Source organism: Silurus aristotelis, assembly GCF_946808225.1.
Source record: "Silurus aristotelis genome assembly, chromosome: 2".
Lineage (NCBI taxonomy): Eukaryota > Metazoa > Chordata > Actinopteri > Siluriformes > Siluridae > Silurus > Silurus aristotelis.
The window spans coordinates 31,245,228-31,266,031 of record NC_139575.1 but is presented as its reverse complement, the minus strand read 5'-3'; the positions used below and the strand labels follow the sequence as shown (position 1 = coordinate 31,266,031).

The 20,804-nt window shown below is 38.2% G+C and overlaps 2 protein-coding genes across 14 annotated transcripts in view; one reads left to right on the top strand and one right to left on the bottom strand.

The window, feature by feature from the left end:
* Positions 1–2,800: 2,800 nt before the first annotated feature.
* LOC310721974 (uncharacterized protein) lies at positions 2,801–6,730 on the top strand. Its single transcript, XM_083534253.1, has 4 exons — positions 2,801–2,981; positions 3,244–3,337; positions 3,452–3,539; positions 6,058–6,730. Exons 1-4 carry the CDS (start codon positions 2,804–2,806, stop codon positions 6,664–6,666), a joined length of 969 nt encoding a protein of 322 aa, XP_083390379.1. The 5' UTR covers positions 2,801–2,803; the 3' UTR covers positions 6,667–6,730.
* A 1,062-nt stretch (positions 6,731–7,792) lies between these two features.
* unc80 (unc-80 homolog (C. elegans)) overlaps positions 7,793–20,804 on the bottom strand; it is a 53,950-nt gene continuing 40,938 nt past the window's right edge. For 5 of the 13 annotated variants that reach the window (XM_083531139.1, XM_083531146.1, XM_083531150.1 and 2 more), the window contains 14 exons: positions 20,226–20,456; positions 17,874–17,997; positions 17,543–17,668; positions 17,326–17,449; positions 15,118–15,324; positions 14,739–14,923; positions 14,321–14,486; positions 13,578–13,802; positions 13,178–13,325; positions 12,880–12,936; positions 11,895–11,976; positions 11,545–11,662; positions 10,649–10,854; positions 7,793–9,620 (listed from right to left, as the gene is read on the bottom strand). In XM_083531139.1, coding sequence (XP_083387265.1) covers positions 9,282–9,620; positions 10,649–10,854; positions 11,545–11,662; positions 11,895–11,976; positions 12,880–12,936; positions 13,178–13,325; positions 13,578–13,802; positions 14,321–14,486; positions 14,739–14,923; positions 15,118–15,324; positions 17,326–17,449; positions 17,543–17,668; positions 17,874–17,997; positions 20,226–20,456 — 2,338 coding nt within the window. In that variant the 3' untranslated portion in view covers positions 7,793–9,281. The remainder of the gene's footprint in view (positions 9,621–10,648; positions 10,855–11,544; positions 11,663–11,894; positions 11,977–12,879; positions 12,937–13,177; positions 13,326–13,577; positions 13,803–14,320; positions 14,487–14,738; positions 14,924–15,117; positions 15,325–17,325; positions 17,450–17,542; positions 17,669–17,873; positions 17,998–20,225; positions 20,457–20,804) is intronic. The other 8 variants (XM_083531144.1, XM_083531141.1, XM_083531148.1 and 5 more) reach the window with 3 other exon arrangements.

Below are 20,804 nucleotides of genomic sequence, written 5' to 3'. Positions count from 1 at the left end.
TACCTTGTATATTAACACCTTCAGTGTCTCTTCAATCCACTGGTGCTGCTGGTGACCTAAATATTATTACTGTCTCATCACTACAGAATGTTGTATTTTATTGCTGCCTGGTCTCATGGTTAGTATTCTTACTGACACCCCTTGTCATTACCATTCTCCTTTCTTCTTGTCATTAAAATTACCATGAGCAATATTTTGTTTATTCTGATGTGAACAAATATTTAATCTCTTCCACCACTTTATCTCTTCTATTTTTTTTACATTATTGTCTCTTTTTCCCATCTTATTTAAAAAAGGATTACATTTATTATTTTCCTCTCCAAACAATACCCCAAAAATGACAAAGAGGTTAGTTTGAAATCTTTGCAAATGTATTAAAAATAGAAAACGAAAAAAAAAAACATGTAAAAAGATCACAAGTACAACAAGTATTGAATACTCGAAACAGGATGTTATACTAATTCTGCACACTTTCACATTTTTAAGACTATACACTATGTTCCCTATGCAGGTAGTTGCTCTTTAGCTGACAGAAAAGCCCTTCAGAGGATTATCAACAAAACATTATCGGCTGCATATCCACGCTTCAGATCCATCACATCACGCACAAACAGACTCAGGAACATTTTTTTTTTTTTTACCCCAGAGCCATTAGAGAGCTAAACACCAAGAAACACCATCAGTGACTCTGTTTGCACTACAATCACTTGCATGTATACACTTCACAGACTTCTAAATCCCAACCACAATCTGTATAAAGATTTTTAATGTGCAATACCTAAATATTTAAATGTGCAATACCTAAATATTTAAATGTGCAATACCTAAATATTTAAATGTGCAATACCTTACTTTTTTAACTGATCACTAATGTTCAAATTTGCAATACTTTATTTCATTTTATTTTTTATTTTTATGCACCTTAAGGACTAAAAGTTAATTTTGTGGTACCCTGTGCAATACCAATAAAGAATTCAGAAAGAGACATCCACAGGTGAGCTGTTAGGAATAGGGCATAATAATCATATGTTACCTTGACTGTCCACACTTGATGCATGACCACACCCACACCCACACCCACACCCACACCCACACCCACGACAGAATTCCAGTATTGGATTTTTCACCACTTAATAAAAAAAAATTAGACTTTTGTTTATTTTTTAACATTCTGGGAATTCAAACAATAATAACATATTGAATAGTATATGCAAAGAAAGAAAATAATAATAAAATAAATTGTTTGCCATTATAGTACTTAAATGCTACACTTATCACCTATAACATGAAACTACCTGCGTAATATTGTGTAGCTCACCATTGTGCCACCAAAAAAGCAGTGAAGCATTTGTGAAGTGAGGTCTCCATGGACCAGACTTGCTTCCCAGCACATCAGTTAAATTGGATTGAGATCTTTGGAATTTTTAGAATTTGGAAGCCAAGCCAGGATAGAAGTGATACACACACCCAGCTGTCCACATGATGTAAAAGAAAACCATCAGACCAGACCACCTTCTTCTGTTGCTCCAGATTTAGTTCTGATGCTCACTTACTAGAAGGCTGCTAATGGATGCCTCTCGTAAAAAAAAAAAAAAAAAAAAGCTTTATTTAAACTATCATTTCACATTTCATTAATTTTTTTTATTGGAAAATAACAACTGAGGTACTGTCTCATCAAGTCAAGGTGACAGAGGACAAGCTAAGAGAGGTACGATTGAGACGGTTTGGACATGTGCGGAGGAGGGACATGAGGGATATCGGAGGAAGAATGCTGTGGATGGAAGCGAAAGGCAGAACAAAAAGAGGAAATCCAAAGAAGGGGTTTATGGATGTGGTGAGGAAAGACATGCAGGTGGGTGGTATAAAGAGGCAGATGTAGAGGACAGAGTAGAAACCTCACGCGTAGTAAATACCAGAGCACACCAAGGCAACATTTCTATTTTTTATTTATTAATTTTTTTTATGGAACATATTGAACAGAATATACATACACAATGGCACTAATAATTGCAGATAAAGATGCACATATATACATAATAATATCTCATTATTGACTTAGTATCTCATAATTATGACTTAATAACTCGTAAATATGACTTACTAACTCGTAATTATGACTTACTAACTCATAATTATGACTTACTAACTCATAATTATGTTTTAGTATCTCATAATTATGACTAAGTATCTCATAATTGACTTAGTATCTCAATTATGACTTATTAACTCATGATTATGACTTACTAACTCTTAATTATGACTTACTAACTCATAATTATGACTTAGTATCTCATAATTGACTTAGTATCTCATATTTATCACTAAGTATCTCATAATTATAACTTACTAACTCGTAATTATGACTTAGTATCTCATAATTATGACTTAGTATCTCATAATTCTGACTTAGTATCTCATAATTGACTGACTAACTCATGATTATGACTTACTAACTGTTAATTATGACTTACTAACATAATTCTGACTTAGTATCTCATAACTGACTTAATATCTCATAATTATGACTAATTATCTCATAATTATAACTTACTAACTCGTAATTATGACTTAGTATCTCATAATTGACTTAGTATTTTATAATTATGAGATCAGGATCTAATTATGCGATATTAGGTAATAATTATGAGATATTACGTAATAGTTACGAGATATTTTCTGTGATTTTTTTTTCTTTGTGAATGCAATGCGCTTCCGTACAAAAGGGAAGTAAGAAACTAAAAAACAAAAGCAAAATAAAAGAAGCAGTCAGCGTCTGCAGTCAAAATAAAACTACTTTAATGTAATGGCTGATCCGTGTGGCGTCTTTTACACTACACCGCATTTCCTGAAGGGGGCAGCAGTGCACCCGGACTTCCTTCTGAGTAAAGAGGGAACGCGAAGAAAACGGCAACAAAACAACAATAAAATGGAGAATGGAGTAGGCCTAACGTTAGAGGTCGGATCTATTACAACCTTTAAATGTAAGTTTGTTCTCCTCATATTAAAGTGTAGACCAGGAATGTAAGGATTTGGTGTCTGCTGCAGTTCTGATAATCTCTAATTGTTTTACTGAAATCATTTACTGGGTAAAGAAATACCGAACTGCGCCATGTTTGCACGCCAGGTTTTACGGTTCGATATCACTGATGCAGATCCAGTGCACGACGAAGAGTTCATGCTTTAATGTAGGACGATGTGGGGGTCAGTAAAAGTGTGTGTTATATGTGTGCGGTGTGTTTTCAGGGACTGATGCGAACACAGCAGAGCTGATCGTGTGGCGCGTCAGTAATAACAGCTTGTTCACGGGGAAGAAGAACACCGCCCTGAGAGCTTTCGAGTAAGTGACACACTCACTACACTCTTTCTACACTCTTAATGCACTGTTTCTGCACCCTTAATGCTTCATGGGTGCTGCTGTAACATTTTTCATGAGACATCTGTTCCCCCGCAGACTCTTTGTGAAGGAGAAGCGGCTGGAAGGGAAAGTGACACCAGCATGGGTGAAGAAGAAGTGGGAGAACTTAAGACAGAAATATAAGGTAATAACTAATATAAGGTAATAACAACATGGCTCCTAAATACCATGCTGTTGGCATTAAACATGATTTTTTATTATTTGAGGATATCTAAATGCATCCTCAGACCTGCCAACCTGTTCTGATGTGGCTTTCACATGCTATAAGTCCTAAAGATTTCAGGCTCCATTCACCCAACATGGTTCCCTTCAGGGTTTTCTGTGTATCAAGCTCTGTTTTTTCTTGAGGTTTTTCCGTGGTGGATGGTCAAATATTTTGGAGGGGAAAAAAACTTGCATTGACAACTATGATTTAAACTCCTGGCTGTCACAACTCCCCCAACTCAATCCACTTCTTCAGGCTGTTTTGTCTTATTAAGCATTACTTTTGCTTTTTTGATTGAGATTCCTTTTTGTGTTCTCATAGATGAAGACCTAAACTCTCCAAAACGTCTATAGACTTTGCACTGACTGATTCCAAATCTAACAGTTGAATCTCACACACAAGGCGCCCTTTCTCTCCTGCTCTATTGGTAACTTTACCTGTAACACAGAAGTGCCCACATTTTCTTCTTTCCTATTAATGGCCAAAAATGTAACTTGGCCATAGGCTGATAAAGAAAAAAACACACACACATATATATATATATATATATATATATATATATATATATATTATAAAAATGAAAGTTGCCATGAAAGGTAAATACATGCTACAGAATGAAAAATGGAGGAACAGGAAGAAAAAAACGAGGTACGAGGAGACAGTTTATATGGAATCCTGATTCCGCCAAATAAAAAAAAGTTTACGACTTTATTTCTTACAATTCGTTTTTTTGTTTTTTTGCCAATCAGGCAGCATCACCCCTCTGTAGTAGCAGACCGCTTTACACATTGAAAATTGTAACGTCAGAATTACGAGAAATAAACTCGGAATCGCAAGAAAAAAAAAAATCTAAATTAGGCAACTTAGGAGTAATCTGAAATGTATTTTTATTTGATTTATTTATATATTTGTATTTTCATTTTGATGTAATATGGGAATTAAATGCACTAAATGGGTTTTTTCACAGATATTTTTGTATGAAATTTCAGCAATAAAGATTTTAAATTCCTCCAAAAAGGAAACCAATTACTTGTTCATTTTGAGAGCCATTTTCTTATGAGAGAATTTTATATTACACTTTGATAAAGAAACATTTGATTCTTACAATACAACCAATAACGATAACATAATGATATTGTTAAAGAAGTGTTTAAATCTTTGCAAATGTATTAAAAATTAAAAAAGAAAAAAAAAAAAAATCAGAAGTATTCATAGCCTTTGCCATGACATTTAAAATTGAGCTTAGGTGCTTCCTGTTTCCACTGATCATCCTTGAGATGTTTGTACAACTTGATAGAAGTCCACCTGTGGTAAAATCTGTTAATTGGACATGATTTGGAAAGGCACACAACTATCTATAGAAGGTCCCATAGTTAACAGTGCATGCCAGAACACAAACCAAGCCATGAAGTCCAAGGAACTGTCTGTAGACCTCTGAGACAGGATTGTATCAAGGCACAGATCTGGAGAAGGGTACAGAAAAGTGTCTGTAGCATTGAAGGTCCCAATGAGCACAGTGGCCTCCATCATCTTTAAATGGAAGAAGATTGGAACCACTAGGACTCCTAGAGCGTAGCCGCCTGGTCAAACTAAGTGATTGGGGGAGAAGGGCCTTAGTCAGGAAGGTAACTTGGTCACTCTGAAAGAGCTTCAGCATTTACAGAAGAACAACCATCTCTGCAGCACTCTACCAACCAGGCATTTATGGTAGGGTGGCCAGATAGAAGCCACTCCTCAGTAAAAGGCACTTGACAGCCCACCTGGAGTTTGCCTCTCCAACCATGAGAAACAAAGATTGAACTCTTTGGCCTGAATGCCAAGTGTCATGTCTGGAGAAAACCATGCACAGCTCATCACCTGCTCAATACCATGTTTTTTTCAGCGGCAGGAACTGGGAGACTAGTCAGGATCGAGGGAAAGATTAATGAAGCAATGTAGAGACATCCTTGATTTAAAAAACCTGCTTCAGAGAGCTCTTGACCTGGGGCGACTGTTCATCGACGACAGCCAAGATAACAAACGAGTGGCTACGGGACGACTTTGTGAACGTGTTGAGTGGCTCAGCTCAGCACTGATGCTCTCCATTTAAGCTGATTGAGCTTGAGAGGCTTTGCAAAGTAGAAAAGGAAAAACTACCCAAAAATGGCAAACTTGTAGCATGAGCAAAGGCTGTGAATACTTATGTACATAATGATTTTTGTTTCCCCCAAAAAAATTTGCAAAGATTTCAAACACACTTCTTTTGTAATAATAATAATCGATCGAATCCATTTTGGAAAATGTGGGAAAAAAAGTGAGGCGCTGTGAATACTTTCCGGATGCATTTTATAGGAAAACCTTTCAATTTCAACTATGGACTGAAAGGATACATTTAAAATGAAGGCTATGCTTCTGTACTTAAGCATATACCCTTAATTCCATGCTTGCTGTTCTGCAGGATATCAAGAGCCTCAGTATGATGGGAGGTGACCCGCTAGTGGCTCCGTGGAAGTGGTACGTCGTGATGGATCAGGCTCTGAGTGGAGAGCTTACCATGGCTCACTCGCTTCTGTCTAATCTCTCCAACTTGTCCAATTTGTCCAACCTGTCCAACCTATCCAAATTATCCAGCACATCCAGCCCTTTCCCTGTCCCTGTGTCCTCATCTGGCCTAGATCCTCCCCCTGCCAAGAAGAGGAAGGAGCAGTACTGGCTAGCTGCCCTACAGGAGCTCGAGAGGAGGCAGGAGGAGCGTGAGAGGCGTGCCGCGGAGAGGGAAGAGGAGAGGGAGAGGCGGGCTGCCGACAGAGAAGAAGAGAGGGAGAGGCGGGCAGCCGAGCGAGAGGAAGAGAGAGAGAGGCAGGCTCTGGAGCGAGAGAAGAGGAGGGAGCAGGATCTGCTTTCTAGACAGGAGCGTTGGGAGAGGGAGCTGCAAGCCAGAGAGGAGAAGCGAGAGAAGGAGTACAGAGAAAGAGAGGACCGAAGGGACCAAGAAGCTGCGGCGCGGGAAGACCGACTGTTCAAGCTCCTCGAGGCGTTCATGTCGAAACAGTACAGCACGCAATGAGCCATGTTGGTGTCTCGGAAATGCCTGCTTTCTACTAATAAATCGTATCCGGTTTTGAATCTCTCATTGTTGTTTGCGTCACTTAGCTGGAGTATTCGGTATGGAAAAATAATTCGGTGAGTAGCTAACAATTCAACCAGTCCACAGGCCCCTTGATGTGTCTTAACATCTGTAATAAGCTCCCTGGCTGAAAAGTTCCAGCCACCAATATTCCTGTATATTGTTAGTTACCAGTGTAACAGGACATGTGTAAATTTAATATTGAGTAACTTGCTTGTGACTCTCATTTCCAATCAGAGCACACACTGGAAATTGTGGTTGTGGAGCATAATCAGGCAGGACAGGCCTGAAAAAGAAGAAAGAAATTCTTGGAAAAAGAAATGTAACTTAGAAATAACCGATTACAATTTTTTGTTAAATGTCCAGCGAATAATCAGTGATCAATTTTTTTATTTAATTAAAATTTTTCTTTTTGCCAATTTACACTATATAGAAAGTTTTTGGACACCTGAGCATAAGATTTGTATTTTTTTGGACATCTTTTTCCACATTTAGTTCCCATTTGCTCTTCTATTAACCTTTTTTTTTTTCTTTTTCTAAAAAGATGTTTCACTAGATTTTAGTGTTAGATTTGTGCTCATTCAGCCACAAGGATGGTAAAAAAAAAGTCAGGTAATGATGTAGTGCTGTAAGTTCATACCAAAGGTGTTCAGAGCTCTATAGCAGGCCACGCAAGATCTTCCACTTCAACCCACTAAACTGTATGTTCCTGCAGCTGGCTTTGTGCACAGGGGTATTGATAAGCTGGAACATGTTCAAATCTCCTAGTTCAAGGAAAGGGAAAATTGAATGCTTCCTCACCCTAAGACATTCTGTGTGTTTCCAACTTTGTGGTATTAGTTTGGGGAAGAACCACATATGGCTGGAAAAGTCAGTTGTCCTAATACTTTTGTCCATATAGGGTATATGTTAATATAGGTCCAAGACCTGCTGATGCCTTGCTGGTGCCTCAGATGGTGGATTGGTGTGGCAGTGTAACTTATTTTGTCTGGGGAACTTATTTTCTTATTTACTACCGTTAAAGATTCTGGCGTCTCCGTTTCTGAAAGAAAAGCTGTAGTTTCGCTTTAAAGGTAGGATTTGTATATTTTTATTATTATTGCACAAGCTCAACATTTAGCAGCAGTTTTACTGACAGGAAAAATAAAAACAAAAACAGTAGACACAAAACACTGTGTATATGCACTCGCAGACATTTTGACAAATGGTGACAATCTCTTTTCTCACAGGCACCTTGTTAGCTCAAGCTTCTGCAGTTTTTTTTTATTGATTCTAGAACTGATTATATAACTGTGTATCTACATCACAATTGATTATTTTTTCCCTTTTCCCCTTGGGCTTGTACACAACCTGCTGGTAGGATAAGACCAGATTCTGTCAGAAAACAAAATGTGAAATAAACTTCCATGTGATTTAATAGAAAGACTGATATACCTGTTGATTGTGGAGTAACATGAATTCTTCTGCTTAACCTGGGATAGACGTGGTCTTGCGTTGAAGTTTTCTTCTTTTTTTTTAATAGGATGTAATGTGTGTGTGAGGTCTGGAAAACCTACCTGATTAGTTTATTGCAAATATCTTTGATTAACAATCAAATAATTTAGAATGCTAATCTACATCACATACATAGTACTGTGCACATGGAAATAAAATAATTTTGGATACAAATTATAATGAATAATTATGTGTGAGCTACATGTTTATAGATATATATCTGTATATATATTTTTTTGTGGTAATCTCAAATGTTGACTCACAGTGCTGTATTAATATTTCAACTCCTTTACATCTACATTTGACATGTGGCACACTCCTTTTACAAAACCTATCCAAATTACAGTTATCTCATTTATATATCTGAGCAGTTAAGGGCCTTGGGTGAGGGCCCAGGAGTGGGAGCTGATTGGGGCTGGGATTTAAACTCATGACGTTCTGAGCAGAAGGCCAATATCTTTAGCACCAATTCCCTGCTACAGCAACTTTGTCATGTGAAGAAAAATGGGGTTTATGTACAGGATGTGTTCCGTTAGATCTATGACGTTCATATATGACCATGGGAGCACTGCAGAACCTCATTTCACTTCTCTGTAGGTCCTCTTAAATACAAAGCAGATTCCAAAACGCCAGTACAAAATGAAACATCTGTTTTGTGTCATTAATGCGTCTGCATAAAATGGTAACTGCTTTCATTTACTCATTAGCTGCTCATCAAAACCTTTTTTACTTTCCCTAGTATATAATTTTTTAAATCGATCACAGTTTAAATTTCCCCAGAGCAACTAACCTTTACAGAAACCTTTGTGACAAGCAAACAAAAGGTCAAAATGCACAGTTGTAAAGTGGTTAAAGGTTGGTTATGCACTAACTAATATGCACAATGAAAGGACCATGTCAATCTGGCAACCTGGTTTCATCTCAATCTTCATCTGAGGTTTTCTCTCCTAATCTTTGGTCACTACAATACAGCTACCACTGAATTAAGGTGTATTCTAATGTCCAGATGCTGAATTTTGCACACCGACACGTGCCCTGACTGTTCAAAGCTTTAGAGCCGTTCAGACATGAGACTCGTCCAAATCCAGATCTACAGGAGACAGGGGCAGATGGGACAGAGAATGAGGTATGAGCAGAGAGGTAAGGAGAGGGTTCTCGGTGCCTTGCTCCTCAGTCAGGTGGAGCGTGGTGTCTGTGTTTTCCAAAAGCCCAGACGTCTCCTCATCTTCCGGACTCTCACGGATCTGAGCCGGGTTCAGCCGAACAGGGGTGCTCAGCGTGGGGAAAGAGGAAGGGAGGGGGGAGCATGACCTGGAGGCAGGAGTGGAGGATGGTGTAGGAGAGAGACTACTTCTTGTACTGCTCTTGTCTTGCTTTTCTTTCTCAGCAACAGGTGAGGCCTAGAACAGAAGAGTGGATGGTTAAGGACGGGTGGCCAACTGGTGGACTCCGGTCCAAATCCGGGCTGCAAGATGCGTCCAGCCGGACAGCGAAGCCTTTTCACATAATGAAATAAACATATGCAAAATGCAATTTTCTAATAGAATCAGATTTATATCAGGCACATCAAGGTCTGCTCAGTAGAGCCGTTTGGTTGCTACTAGGGTTACTACAGTTACAATGCTCACTGTTGCTACAATCAGACGTGCAGTTTTAAAGGCAGCAGATGCACAAACAGATAAAACTATCGGTGAGTGAAAAACAATGGCATTATCAAAATTAAGGAAAGTTGATGCTGAAAACCCAAGTTTTTCGAGATGCTTTCATCTTTAATGACAATAAGTGCAAAGTTAAAACGTGATATGAGATTTCCGTGTAAGACTAAACTTGTGGGCCGGCACTTAATGTAATGTATCTGTAAGTGAACTCAGATTTTAACAATGTTCCTCACGTAAAAAGGATCGCATTTGGTACACATGTGCACTGAACCAAAATCCCTGTACCGAAAATCTTCGCTACAAATATGTGTACCTTTACACCCCTAACCATTGATGCTAACTATATAATATACATTTATATATAGCTTTAATGCTAGCTACAGTAAAAAAAAAAAAAAAAAAAAACACACAAGGTTTTACAAACTCAAAACCTTCTCAATTAACTTTGACAGCAAATAAGGACACTTTTGAAATGAACACATCGGCCCAAATGTTATCAATGTGGGAAAGGGGGCAAAGACAGGAGGGTAACACCTACACATCTGTCACTTGTTCGATTCCTATGTTGATTGGCCTCTTTCGAAAGAGATTTTCTAAAGGTCCTTCCCAAAATTTAGGTGTTCATATGAACTGTGTAGCTACTGCTGAATACCTTCAATGATCTTATATCAGTTCCTTGGAAAAAAAAAAACTCCTTCAGCAAATTAAAAAATCTTTGTATTTGTGGCACACTTTCAATCATTGTTAAATAGAAAAAAATGAAAGTCCACCTGTGGGTGTGCTGGGAGGTGCTGCTCAGCTCTGATGGAGGGTGATGGAGTCTCAGAGGCAAGAGAAGGTGTAGGTGAGTGGCTGGGTCTTCTGGCTCCAGTTGCTCCCAGTAGAGCAGAGCTGGCTGTGGGTGTAGTAGAAGGAGACTTTCCAGAAGCTTCTTGGGATTCTGTGAAGGTGACTGACCTCTTCTGGTCATTATGTGCTGAAGGAGGAAATATCAGAGCAGCATAAGCATTTGATTAGACATTAGGTTGCCCAGATTGGTTTTGTGTTTGTGGCTCACAGCTAATAGCTAATCAGTGAAGTATCTCTGTTAAACTCTTTAGCAAAATTAAACCTCCTCCAAGCTTCCCATCTGTGTTAGGATTTTCCAAACAACCTGCCGTCTTCAGCTTGCTCAAACTAACGTTTAAAATAGATGGGCTTCTTGCAAAAGAAATACAGCTGAATGTCTAATTAGTTTTTAATAGTAATTAAGAGTGAGTGAGTGAGTAAGTGAGTGAGACACCTGACTTTTCCAGCCATATGTGATATTTCCTCAAACTGTTACAAAGCTGGAGACCCAAACCTGTTCCAGCATGACAATGCCCCTGTGCACAAAACCAGCTCCATGAAGATATGGTGTACATGGGTCAGTGTGAAAGATAACTTTGGGGTGATTTGGGACTCTGACTGCACCCTAGGCCTCCTCAACCTACACCAGCACCCAACTTTACTAACACCATTGTTCCTGAATACGCACAAATCTCCACACACTCCAAAACCTAGTAGAATATCTTCCAAGAAGAATGGAGATTATAACCGCAAATGGTGACTAAATTTGAAATAGGATTCTCAAAAAGCACATATGAATCCTATGGCCAGGTGTCCACAAACTTTTGTACATACTCACCTCTATCTGCTGCTTTGTTTTTAGGCTGAATGCTTCTGCGAGTGGTTGAGAGTCTGGCTCCCTGCCGCCCACGACATTCATCTTGCATCCGTGGGATGGTCAGTAAAGGTCGACGAAGCTTTAAAAACAAAAACAAAAACCTCCCCCCCATCAAATCCACTCTCTCGTTTAGTCTTGGAGAAAGTGCAACAACGATATGCCTGTCCAGCTGAGCTAAAAAAAAAAGCTATTCAGTATTTCTTTATGTTGTTTCAATTTACTTATTTGGGACCTTTTCATTCCTGGCAACATTAATAAACATTGGGACTATAAAGCTGCCAGATTGCATTAAATTGCTAGGATCCTTTTACCTGCCTCAGACCTCTTTTTCGACCAAGTGGTGGTTGAAGTAAGAGATTGTGATGGCCCGGCTCACTCTGGACACTCGCAACCCTGTAGAAAAATCCGTAGTGCAATGTGTGAGCGAAAGGGGTTAAAAAGGGCTGAACACGATCCCTATCAAATCCTCCATAAACACCGGAGAATTAAGAGGAATTGTGTCCATTCTACAAACACAAACACACACACACACACACACACACACACACACACACACACACACACACACACACACACACACACACACACACACAGTCCAGGGTCCATCGTTAATCAAACACGGTGACAAAGACAAAATCGTGACACATGAATTGCAGATTAGAAACCTGCAATGTCATTCACAACACCATTAGGGGATTTAGAGGAGCTGGTGTTGGCATCGTTTCGAGGATTTAAATTTTTGTAAACATTTTGTAAATCTCTCTCACACTCTCTAAATGTTTATTTTTATATATATATATATATATATATATATATATATATATATATATATATATATATATATATATATATATATATATATATATATATAAAATTCTTTATATATGATAATATTTTCTACTAAACTATAATATACCAGCAAATTGTATTATTTTTTGATTTGCACATGCCAGACCAGACTCTTCAGCCCCAGAGATTGGCACTCCAGAAAGGAACTCCAATTTGAGCAGTGGAAAGAAGCCTGAAACATGAATGGACACCATGGCACCATGAGGCTCACTGGAAATGACATGAGTACCACAGAGTGACAATAAAGTAGTGACATTTAGTATTAGTGTCCATACCAGAGAGAAAGAACAAAACCAATTAGAGGACAGTGAGACAAAGGGAAAAAAATACAAAAGGAGAGGGAAAGCTGTCCAATAGAGTCAGTGAATGTAATGAGTAGGGAGAGGCAGGCCCAGCCCCGGCACACACACAGTGAGACACTGCACAGACAGGGCTGTGACACTGTACCGTGACAGGGTACCCTCCTCCAGCAGCCCCCCGGACTCATCTAGCACATTGGGTTCACTGCAGAATGGGAAGGAAACAAGGTTAGGGGAAAGACTGGAGACGCATTCAAGTCACAGCTGATGTTCAGCCTTCTCTTTAAAAGGAAAGATATGGTTAAATCATGTACATCATTTAAAGGTAAAATGTGGTGACCTCCAGCAAAAAGTGGGGCATCTATGAAGGAAATAGTTTTTTTTTTTTTTTTTTTGCTACACAGTTTGTGTTATTGTTGGCAGCAGAAATCAGTAGGGAAGTTTACCTGTGACTGGGCAGCATAGTGCTTAGTCCTGGCTCTGGCTGTCCAGAGGCGGAGCCTGTGGCATGGCTGGAGAAACGGCGTTGTGTAATTAAGCTGGGTAAGAAAGCTTCATGCTCACTTACCACACTGGGAATGCTTATGGAGTCATCTGGAAAGAAACAGGAGGAGGAAGCAAAATGCATAACCAGATACACAAACTCCACAAGTGCCCTACAAGTTTAATTGCTAAATAAGCACATAAATTAAATTCAACTCAAACGAAACATGTGTTTCTTCATTAATATTGTATTGCATCTCAAAGCAGCTCCTTTGGTTATAAAAAATTATCAGGAAGAAAAAAAAAATTGTGGGATTTTGTATTAGTGAGCAGTTTAAAAAATGTTCAATGATCAAATATTACTTCTCTGTAAAATGTAAACTGGAGATGGAAGAGGGTTGGCTTTACTTTCCTCCTCGTCCTCGTCAGTGCGACTGAGTGTGTCCTGTGAGGGCTGGCGAGACGGCTGGCTGTCCTGTTCCCACACTGTCCCTGTGCCTGTGTTTGAGCGGGACATGGTGGCCAGGCTCAGCCGGTAGGCCGATGTGGAGGTGCCAACTGTGCTGATGGACGTCTTTCCTTGGTATGCTGAAACAAGGATAAAGCAATGTGTAATTACTTTTTTTGCATTTTCTATTCTCTGAAAATGATGATTTTGATGAATCAGCAGATTTTCTGTTGCAGCACGGCTCAGTCAGCGATTCTCACTGCAATTAGAATCACAAGATTATACTGTATTATATTATATATTATATATATTATTTATTGGCAAACTGCTGTGGTATAATGGGAGAAACAACAATTCATTACATACAGTTATTGGTTACAGTTAATAAAATAATAATAATGTGGTATTTCTGGTAATTCTGATATTTCCGTGTAATTTACAACAAATTCCTACTGCTGAACTCTTTCTAGAACAGTATTTAATATATTTATATTAATATTTATATAATTATAAGTTAATATCTAGGTAAATACTAAGGACATAATAACATCCAGTTAGCCTGCAAATCTAATGCTTCTCTGGTTACTACAGTTTTTTCTCAAGTGCAATTATTTGACTTCAACTTGAATGAGAGCGCTAACAGCAAAGGCATGCTCACCCGAGCCACTGTGCACGGCCTCCTTCAGGATCTTGAGCTCGTTGTTGAACTCGGCGAACAGCGAGCTCTTGCAGAGTGAGCGTGGGATGAAGCGCCTCTCCAGCTGGTCGGCGATGTGATGCCGGGCTGTAATCTCCTCCTGAGACTCTGCCGGCTGAGTTAGCAGCTGATGAACATGAGAGGAAAATCGAACTTCAGCATTACGACACTCACAATGTTTCCTTGGGGTCAGAAACTGGATTTTCTCACAATGGCTATAATGAGCAACTACACATGTTGTGAACATGACTAAGCATGGTTACATTACTACCCCTTTTATCTTCCTGGACTTCTTTTTTCTTAATAAGATGAGGATTACATTGGCAGCTGTGTATTTTGGAAGAAGTAATAAAGAAGTCAGTTTTTAGATTTCGATTACCTTGCACTGAATAAAGGGCCGCAGGAGCACGAAGATGGGGATTCGAGTGCGTACTATGAAGTCGATGAAATCCCAGAAAGCAAGACCGCCCACTTTGCGCAGAGCCATCTCCTTCACCTGCAGACTCAGTCTGTACCACTGATTACCCAGCTGCCTCTCGAAGCACACCAGCACCACCTTCAGAGCTGTGTGTAGAGCATGTCCAACATCCAGTTACATTTATTTTCTATATAACTGGTGTGTGTGTATATGACAGTGTGTACGTGTGTAAATGTTCATGCCTTGTGTGAGTGTGCATACATGTATGCATTTATCTATAAAAAAAATGTTTCAGTATATTTAAGTATTTACAAATAGTATTAGGGATTTGAATGTGTACCTAGATAAGCGGCTTGGCTGGTAGACTCGGCCAGTCCCTCACGGCGGAGGTCCTTGCCTGCGTCTCCGGGGGTGGAGCAGTGTGCCGGAGATGCGTCTAAAACAAAGTTTTTACTGCGAGATGTGCTGATGATGCGCGGAGGCAGCAGGATGTTGATGACCGTCTGCAGGAGCAGGAAAACCTCCGCCTGCTCAATCTGAGGACTGTCTGTAGCACAAACACACAAAAATGTAACCCTCAGTAAGCCTTAGACAGATCTTTTTTTTCAAAAGGATAATACATTATTTGCTTAATTGTCTTTATTTATAGTCATTCAGACGCAGAATTTGAACAAATGTAAGGTGGATTTCTAAGAAGCATTCTCATTAACAGAAACAAAAATATATCCATATAGAAAACTATTAAAAAGTTAATGTCCACCTAAAACACATAAAAAATAAATAGAATTTTGAAGAATAAAACGTCGATTTTAAATGGTTATTTCTGTTAAACTGGTTATATTGCAAAAGTGTTTTTTTTTAATTGTTAAATTTAATATAGTGTATATAAATACAATTTAATAGTATTTTGAGCTGACAGATATTGCAAAAACACACTTTTTAGGCAACACTGAGTGATTTTTGTACCATGAGATTTGAGATTATCTTGTCTACCGACCTTTATTTTACTTTGTTAATATTAATGTTTAAAACATATACAGTGGAACCCGGTTATCTCGCCCTCGGTTACCTCGACAACCCTATTAAGTTGACGTTTTTTAAGTGGAACCGCCAAATTCTCGCTTTTTCTAAGCATTTTTTATCGGTTATGTCGACTTTTTTTATGTCGCCGAACCCTGATATTTTGAGCACAAGGGGGGAAAAATTTGCCATTTAACGTCGGTTATCTCGGTGCAGCCGCAGAAGAACTCGCGGAAGTGGCGGAAAAATCAAACCTTACAGCTGCTACAGGTGTTGTATTGTATACTGGTGAATCTCTGCTGTTAGTTAGTGCACATATGCATTGTGTTGTTAAATGTTATGCGATGAACGGGAGGCGAAAGTAGAAGCGCGGAGCTGAACAGCACACAGGAGACCGTGGGATGAGCAGCAAAAGCAGAGAATGAACACCGGTTCAAAGTGCGCTTTGGGAAGAAAAGAGCAGCCGGTGAGAGAGTGCCGGTGGGAAGACACGTACCGGGATACGCATGAGCGATAACAACGACTGCCGTGAACCAACATATACCACCAATAACGGACAGTGAGAGTGTGGAAGTTTAAATAGGAGCTGGTGATGATGATAAACGAGCACCATATGTGCGCGATTGAAGCCGGGAGCTTCAGAGAAAGCGGCCGAGAAAGCACCTGACACGCTGAAGGGGGCCGAAGGGGGCGTGGCAGGTGGATTCCTGACAGTTAACGAACATGTACTGTATGTATTTTTATAACATGACTTCATCAAACAAATCGCAGCAACGCTGTTGTGTAAAAACCCCTCCAAAAACACATGCATGCACATTCTCATTTATTAACGCACATCATGTACATAAAGAAATTTCAAGCACGTTAATATACTGTCGCCATTTTGATTTTCGTTTATCTCGATCATCGGTTATCTCGATGCTTTTTGGCGACCCCCTAAGACATCGACATAACCGGGTTCCACTGTTGTAGATGTTATAAACTTAATGATTCTAAAAATGAAAACTAAAAGTAGGATTAAATCTAAACTGTTTTTGCACTGTTAAAACTGACTGGGGAAAAAAAAAAAACAATTTGAAAATTTAAAGAATTATAATAATTTCAAAATAAAATAAAAATGCAAAAAAGAAAAAAACATAATAAGCCTGATCTACTGTAATTGTTACTTTTCCCACAATCTTGGATATTTGCAATTCATTATATGTTTACATGAATTGTCATGAGATCCTAATAATGTGATTAAAATATGTAATGGCAAGGTGAGAGAAAAATCACTTCATATCAGCTAAAAAAAAAAAGGAAGGAAATTAATACTGTAAAAAAAAGGCTTTAAAATATCCTTAAATTTTTTTATTTATTTACAGATATTATATTTGGGAAATGATAGTTACAAATAATAAAAGAGTATCCCTGTGTATAAGAAGTGATTTTGATGTATATATTTCAATGGTTAATTAAGATTAACACATTATTTTAAAAAAATATAGAACCGCTATTTTGTTAGAGATGGTCTATTTTCAACACTGACCTTTGCTTCCTGAGCCAACAGTCAGCACAAATGGAATTAGAAGATTAAGCAGCATGCCCTCTCGTCTCTCCTGATTGGTAAAGGGTGAGATCACCTGACTGAGTGGGAAGTCATCTTTCAAAGCCTGTGAATAAGAGAAAAAAAACAACTGAAATTGAATACAGGCTCTTCTCTAAATGATTTGTGTGCAGAGCTAAAAGCACATAAAATCCATTACTTGTATCTGCATGGCCACTAAGCGAACCACGGCTGTGCTGAATGGTAGAGGAGGCGAGAGGTAAGGGCTTAGGTGCAACAATGGCAGTCCATCTGCTACACTTGAAGGTCCAACCACACCCATCACCTAAACACATAAACACAAAACTTAAAGTATTCAGGGGTCATCATGCATTTAGTTTTTCCTAAGCACACTCACTGAATGTGAGAAGCCAAAGGTTTATCCAGTTTAACCTAATAATACATCTGATATATATTTATTTTGTACTTCACACCATTACCAGGTGTCCAGTCTTCCAAAATACAGTGTGTCCAAGCTCAGTGATGCTTACCAGGTTGACGCAGACGTTAATGAGAGAGCGCAGGTGGGGGAGAAATGAAATTATCGGCTGGCGATGAAGAGTCAGACAAATCCCTTCGATCAGACTGCTGGCTGCTTCCCATTCCACCTGTCGTCTAGGAAAAACCCCACAAACAACAGTGTTTCAGTAGAACACATATGAAAGACAAATATTAGACCACAAAATCTATAATAATCAGATTTTACTCTGACAGTTCATGTACCTTTGGTTCTTGTTTGGTAATTGACTGCATAATGTTATTGTCGAAAAAATTTTCTGTATACTTAATCATTTATTAAATGACTCATTAAACAAAAAAGTTTTATTTTTAGTTCAGCTGTGAAAATTGACATGTCCGTGTACTTTTGCATTCATTCAATTAAAATTATTTTTTATTTTTTTACATCTGAAGTCACATTTATGGAAAAGTTTTTTTTTTAACCATAAAAACAAAGTATGTGATATGATTTTATCATTTTAAATGACAGGTTATTTATGATAGCATGTTTACTGAAGCACACAAGACTGTGAGGATTTTATTTTGTGAGATTATTAAGAAAAACATTACATTATAAGAAAAAATGGTTTTTTAAAACATCTAAAAACAGTAGCATACTAACATTATATTATTGTGACCAGTGGCACAATGTCATTTATAAGTATTATGGCAATTCTGCAGTAATATATTTTAAATCACTAAAGTGGCCACAATGGTTTACAGATTTCTGAGTCGGCTTCTCAGGAAAAGGATTCTATCTTGACAAATATAGTGCTAGATAACTACACTATATTGTAGTATTGGGTCACCTGCTCATAAGTACGGTATTTGATTTTTGAGCAATGCATTCAACATTTAGTCCCAATTTGCTCTTATAAATCCCTTTACTCTTCTGGAAAGTTTTTCCACTGGATTTTGGAGTGTGTTTATGGATTTTTAGGTTAATCAGCCGCAAGGGTATTATGCAGGTGGTGATGTAGGTGAGGAGACCTGGGGTGCAGTCAGTGTTCCAATTCATTCCAAAGGTGTTGAGGTATAAGATCAGAGCTCTATAGCAGATCACTCATGGCCACTTTCTCTAAAGCATGTAAACCAAATCTTCAAGGAGCTCACTTTATGCCATGCTGGAACAGGTTTGGGTTTCCAAGTTCAAGTGAATGCAAAATTTTATTAAAGTGCATCTAAAGACGTCCTGTACAATTGAGTGCCTCCAGCTTTGTGGTAACAGTTTGGAAAAGAACCACGTATAGCAAGAAAGGTCAAGAGAAACAATACTTTTGGCAATATAGTGTATGTTTCTGAACCTAAAATGAAAACTTTTAAAAAACATAGTCAAACACAATAACCCGTGTGCAGGATCGAAGCTTGGGAGCTCAGAACTATAAAACAGCAGGTATTTTCAGGTAAACCACTGTCTGAATTCAGTAATAAGAATGCCCTTATCTACAATAAACATTCATTGTTCATTAGTTAAACATCATGACAAAAAGTGATCTTGATCTTGTATCTTTCTTGTGATAATTAACTTATCTTCAGAGAAACCAGAATATGGTTCAAGGGAAAATATGTTTTTGCAAAAACTAAAATCTCCACATGTTTACAGGCCTAAATTACTGACATGTATCTTCATTTAAAATGAGTATAATCAATATTTTTTATTATTTTAATATATTGCGATATTTTGGATAATTTTATGATTTCAGCACATTCATTTAACAAACATAGACAAAAGACATACTATTAAATTTCCATATTACATATTTTGAAAAAGGAACAATTAACATAGTGATTACATATTTGTTTTTATTATATATATATATATATATATATATATATATATATATATATATATATATATATATATATATATATATTATATTTTTTTACAAATAATAAAAGCACATATTTAACTATTTGGCTTAAAAATGGAATAATAAAAAAATGCAAAAGTACACAGACCTTGACCACATGGCAAAAGGTAATAGGATAGAAAAAAGGAATGTGTTTTTGTAGAAGACCTAAAAGAAAGAAAGTGATAGCTTGTTCTTCAGAAGCTCTTTTGATGTTGCCATGAATCAGTAGGTCTGCTATGACTTTTTTTCTATATTTTTTGGATATTAAATTAGCAAAAATCAGTCACGCTGACTTACCTCATACACACCTATGCACAAAGTACACACACTCAAACACACCAAGACCTTACAGAGAAAGCTGTGGGCACAGACGAAGCGCACAGCACCAAAACACGATGACAACGCTGAGCGTCACATCTCAAAGAGATGCGATGGAGGAAGGGAGGGAGGCAGAAACAGACAGAAACGGCGACTAAGGAGAAGTGGACAGACCTGGAGTACAGAGCCTGTGGGCGGGCGCACCTGAGCGTGGGCATCTTGTGGATCTTGTTGAACATGCGGTCCAGGCGCTTGAGAATGAGGATCAGAGCCGGCCGCACTGCTTCTGATGACCAGTCGGTGATGGGCAGCATTTCCGTGACGTATCGGCGCAAGCCGCGACTTTCCATGGTCAGAGTGTCATATGGGGCCAGCTTCAGGAGCGAATGGGCAATCTCTGCCAGCCTAAATATCAGATCATAACCTATCACATTAACTTGATTCTAATTGGGCATTTGTATTTCTAATTCTGCTCTCGAGGGCTGGAAAAAAGCACATTACATGCATTCTAATTACAGTAGTTGTAGCTGAGAACACAGTTCTCTGTAACATCTCTTTTTTTTTTTAGTTTTCTTTTTAACATTGACATTTAACAATTTCTTGTGTTTCTCTTTTTTGAAATAAACTTCAATACAGACTTTAAGTCAATTATGAGACAAGTGTATGCAAATGTATCTAAACTTATCTGTTGTCTTGTGTATTTATTAATTTTTTTTCGCTCCTCACACTGTCACTTGTAACCACTTTACACTG

Bases quoted from the DNA above. Each gene is read 5' to 3' on its own strand.
- LOC310721974 (XM_083534253.1), top strand. From the start codon at position 2,804: ATGGCTGATCCGTGTGGCGTCTTTTACACTACACCGCATTTCCTGAAG. The intron at 2,982-3,243 runs GTAAGTTTGTTC...GTGTGTTTTCAG, and splicing joins ATCTATTACAACCTTTAAAT to GGACTGATGCGAACACAGCA. The intron at 3,540-6,057 runs GTAATAACTAAT...GCTGTTCTGCAG, and splicing joins ACTTAAGACAGAAATATAAG to GATATCAAGAGCCTCAGTAT.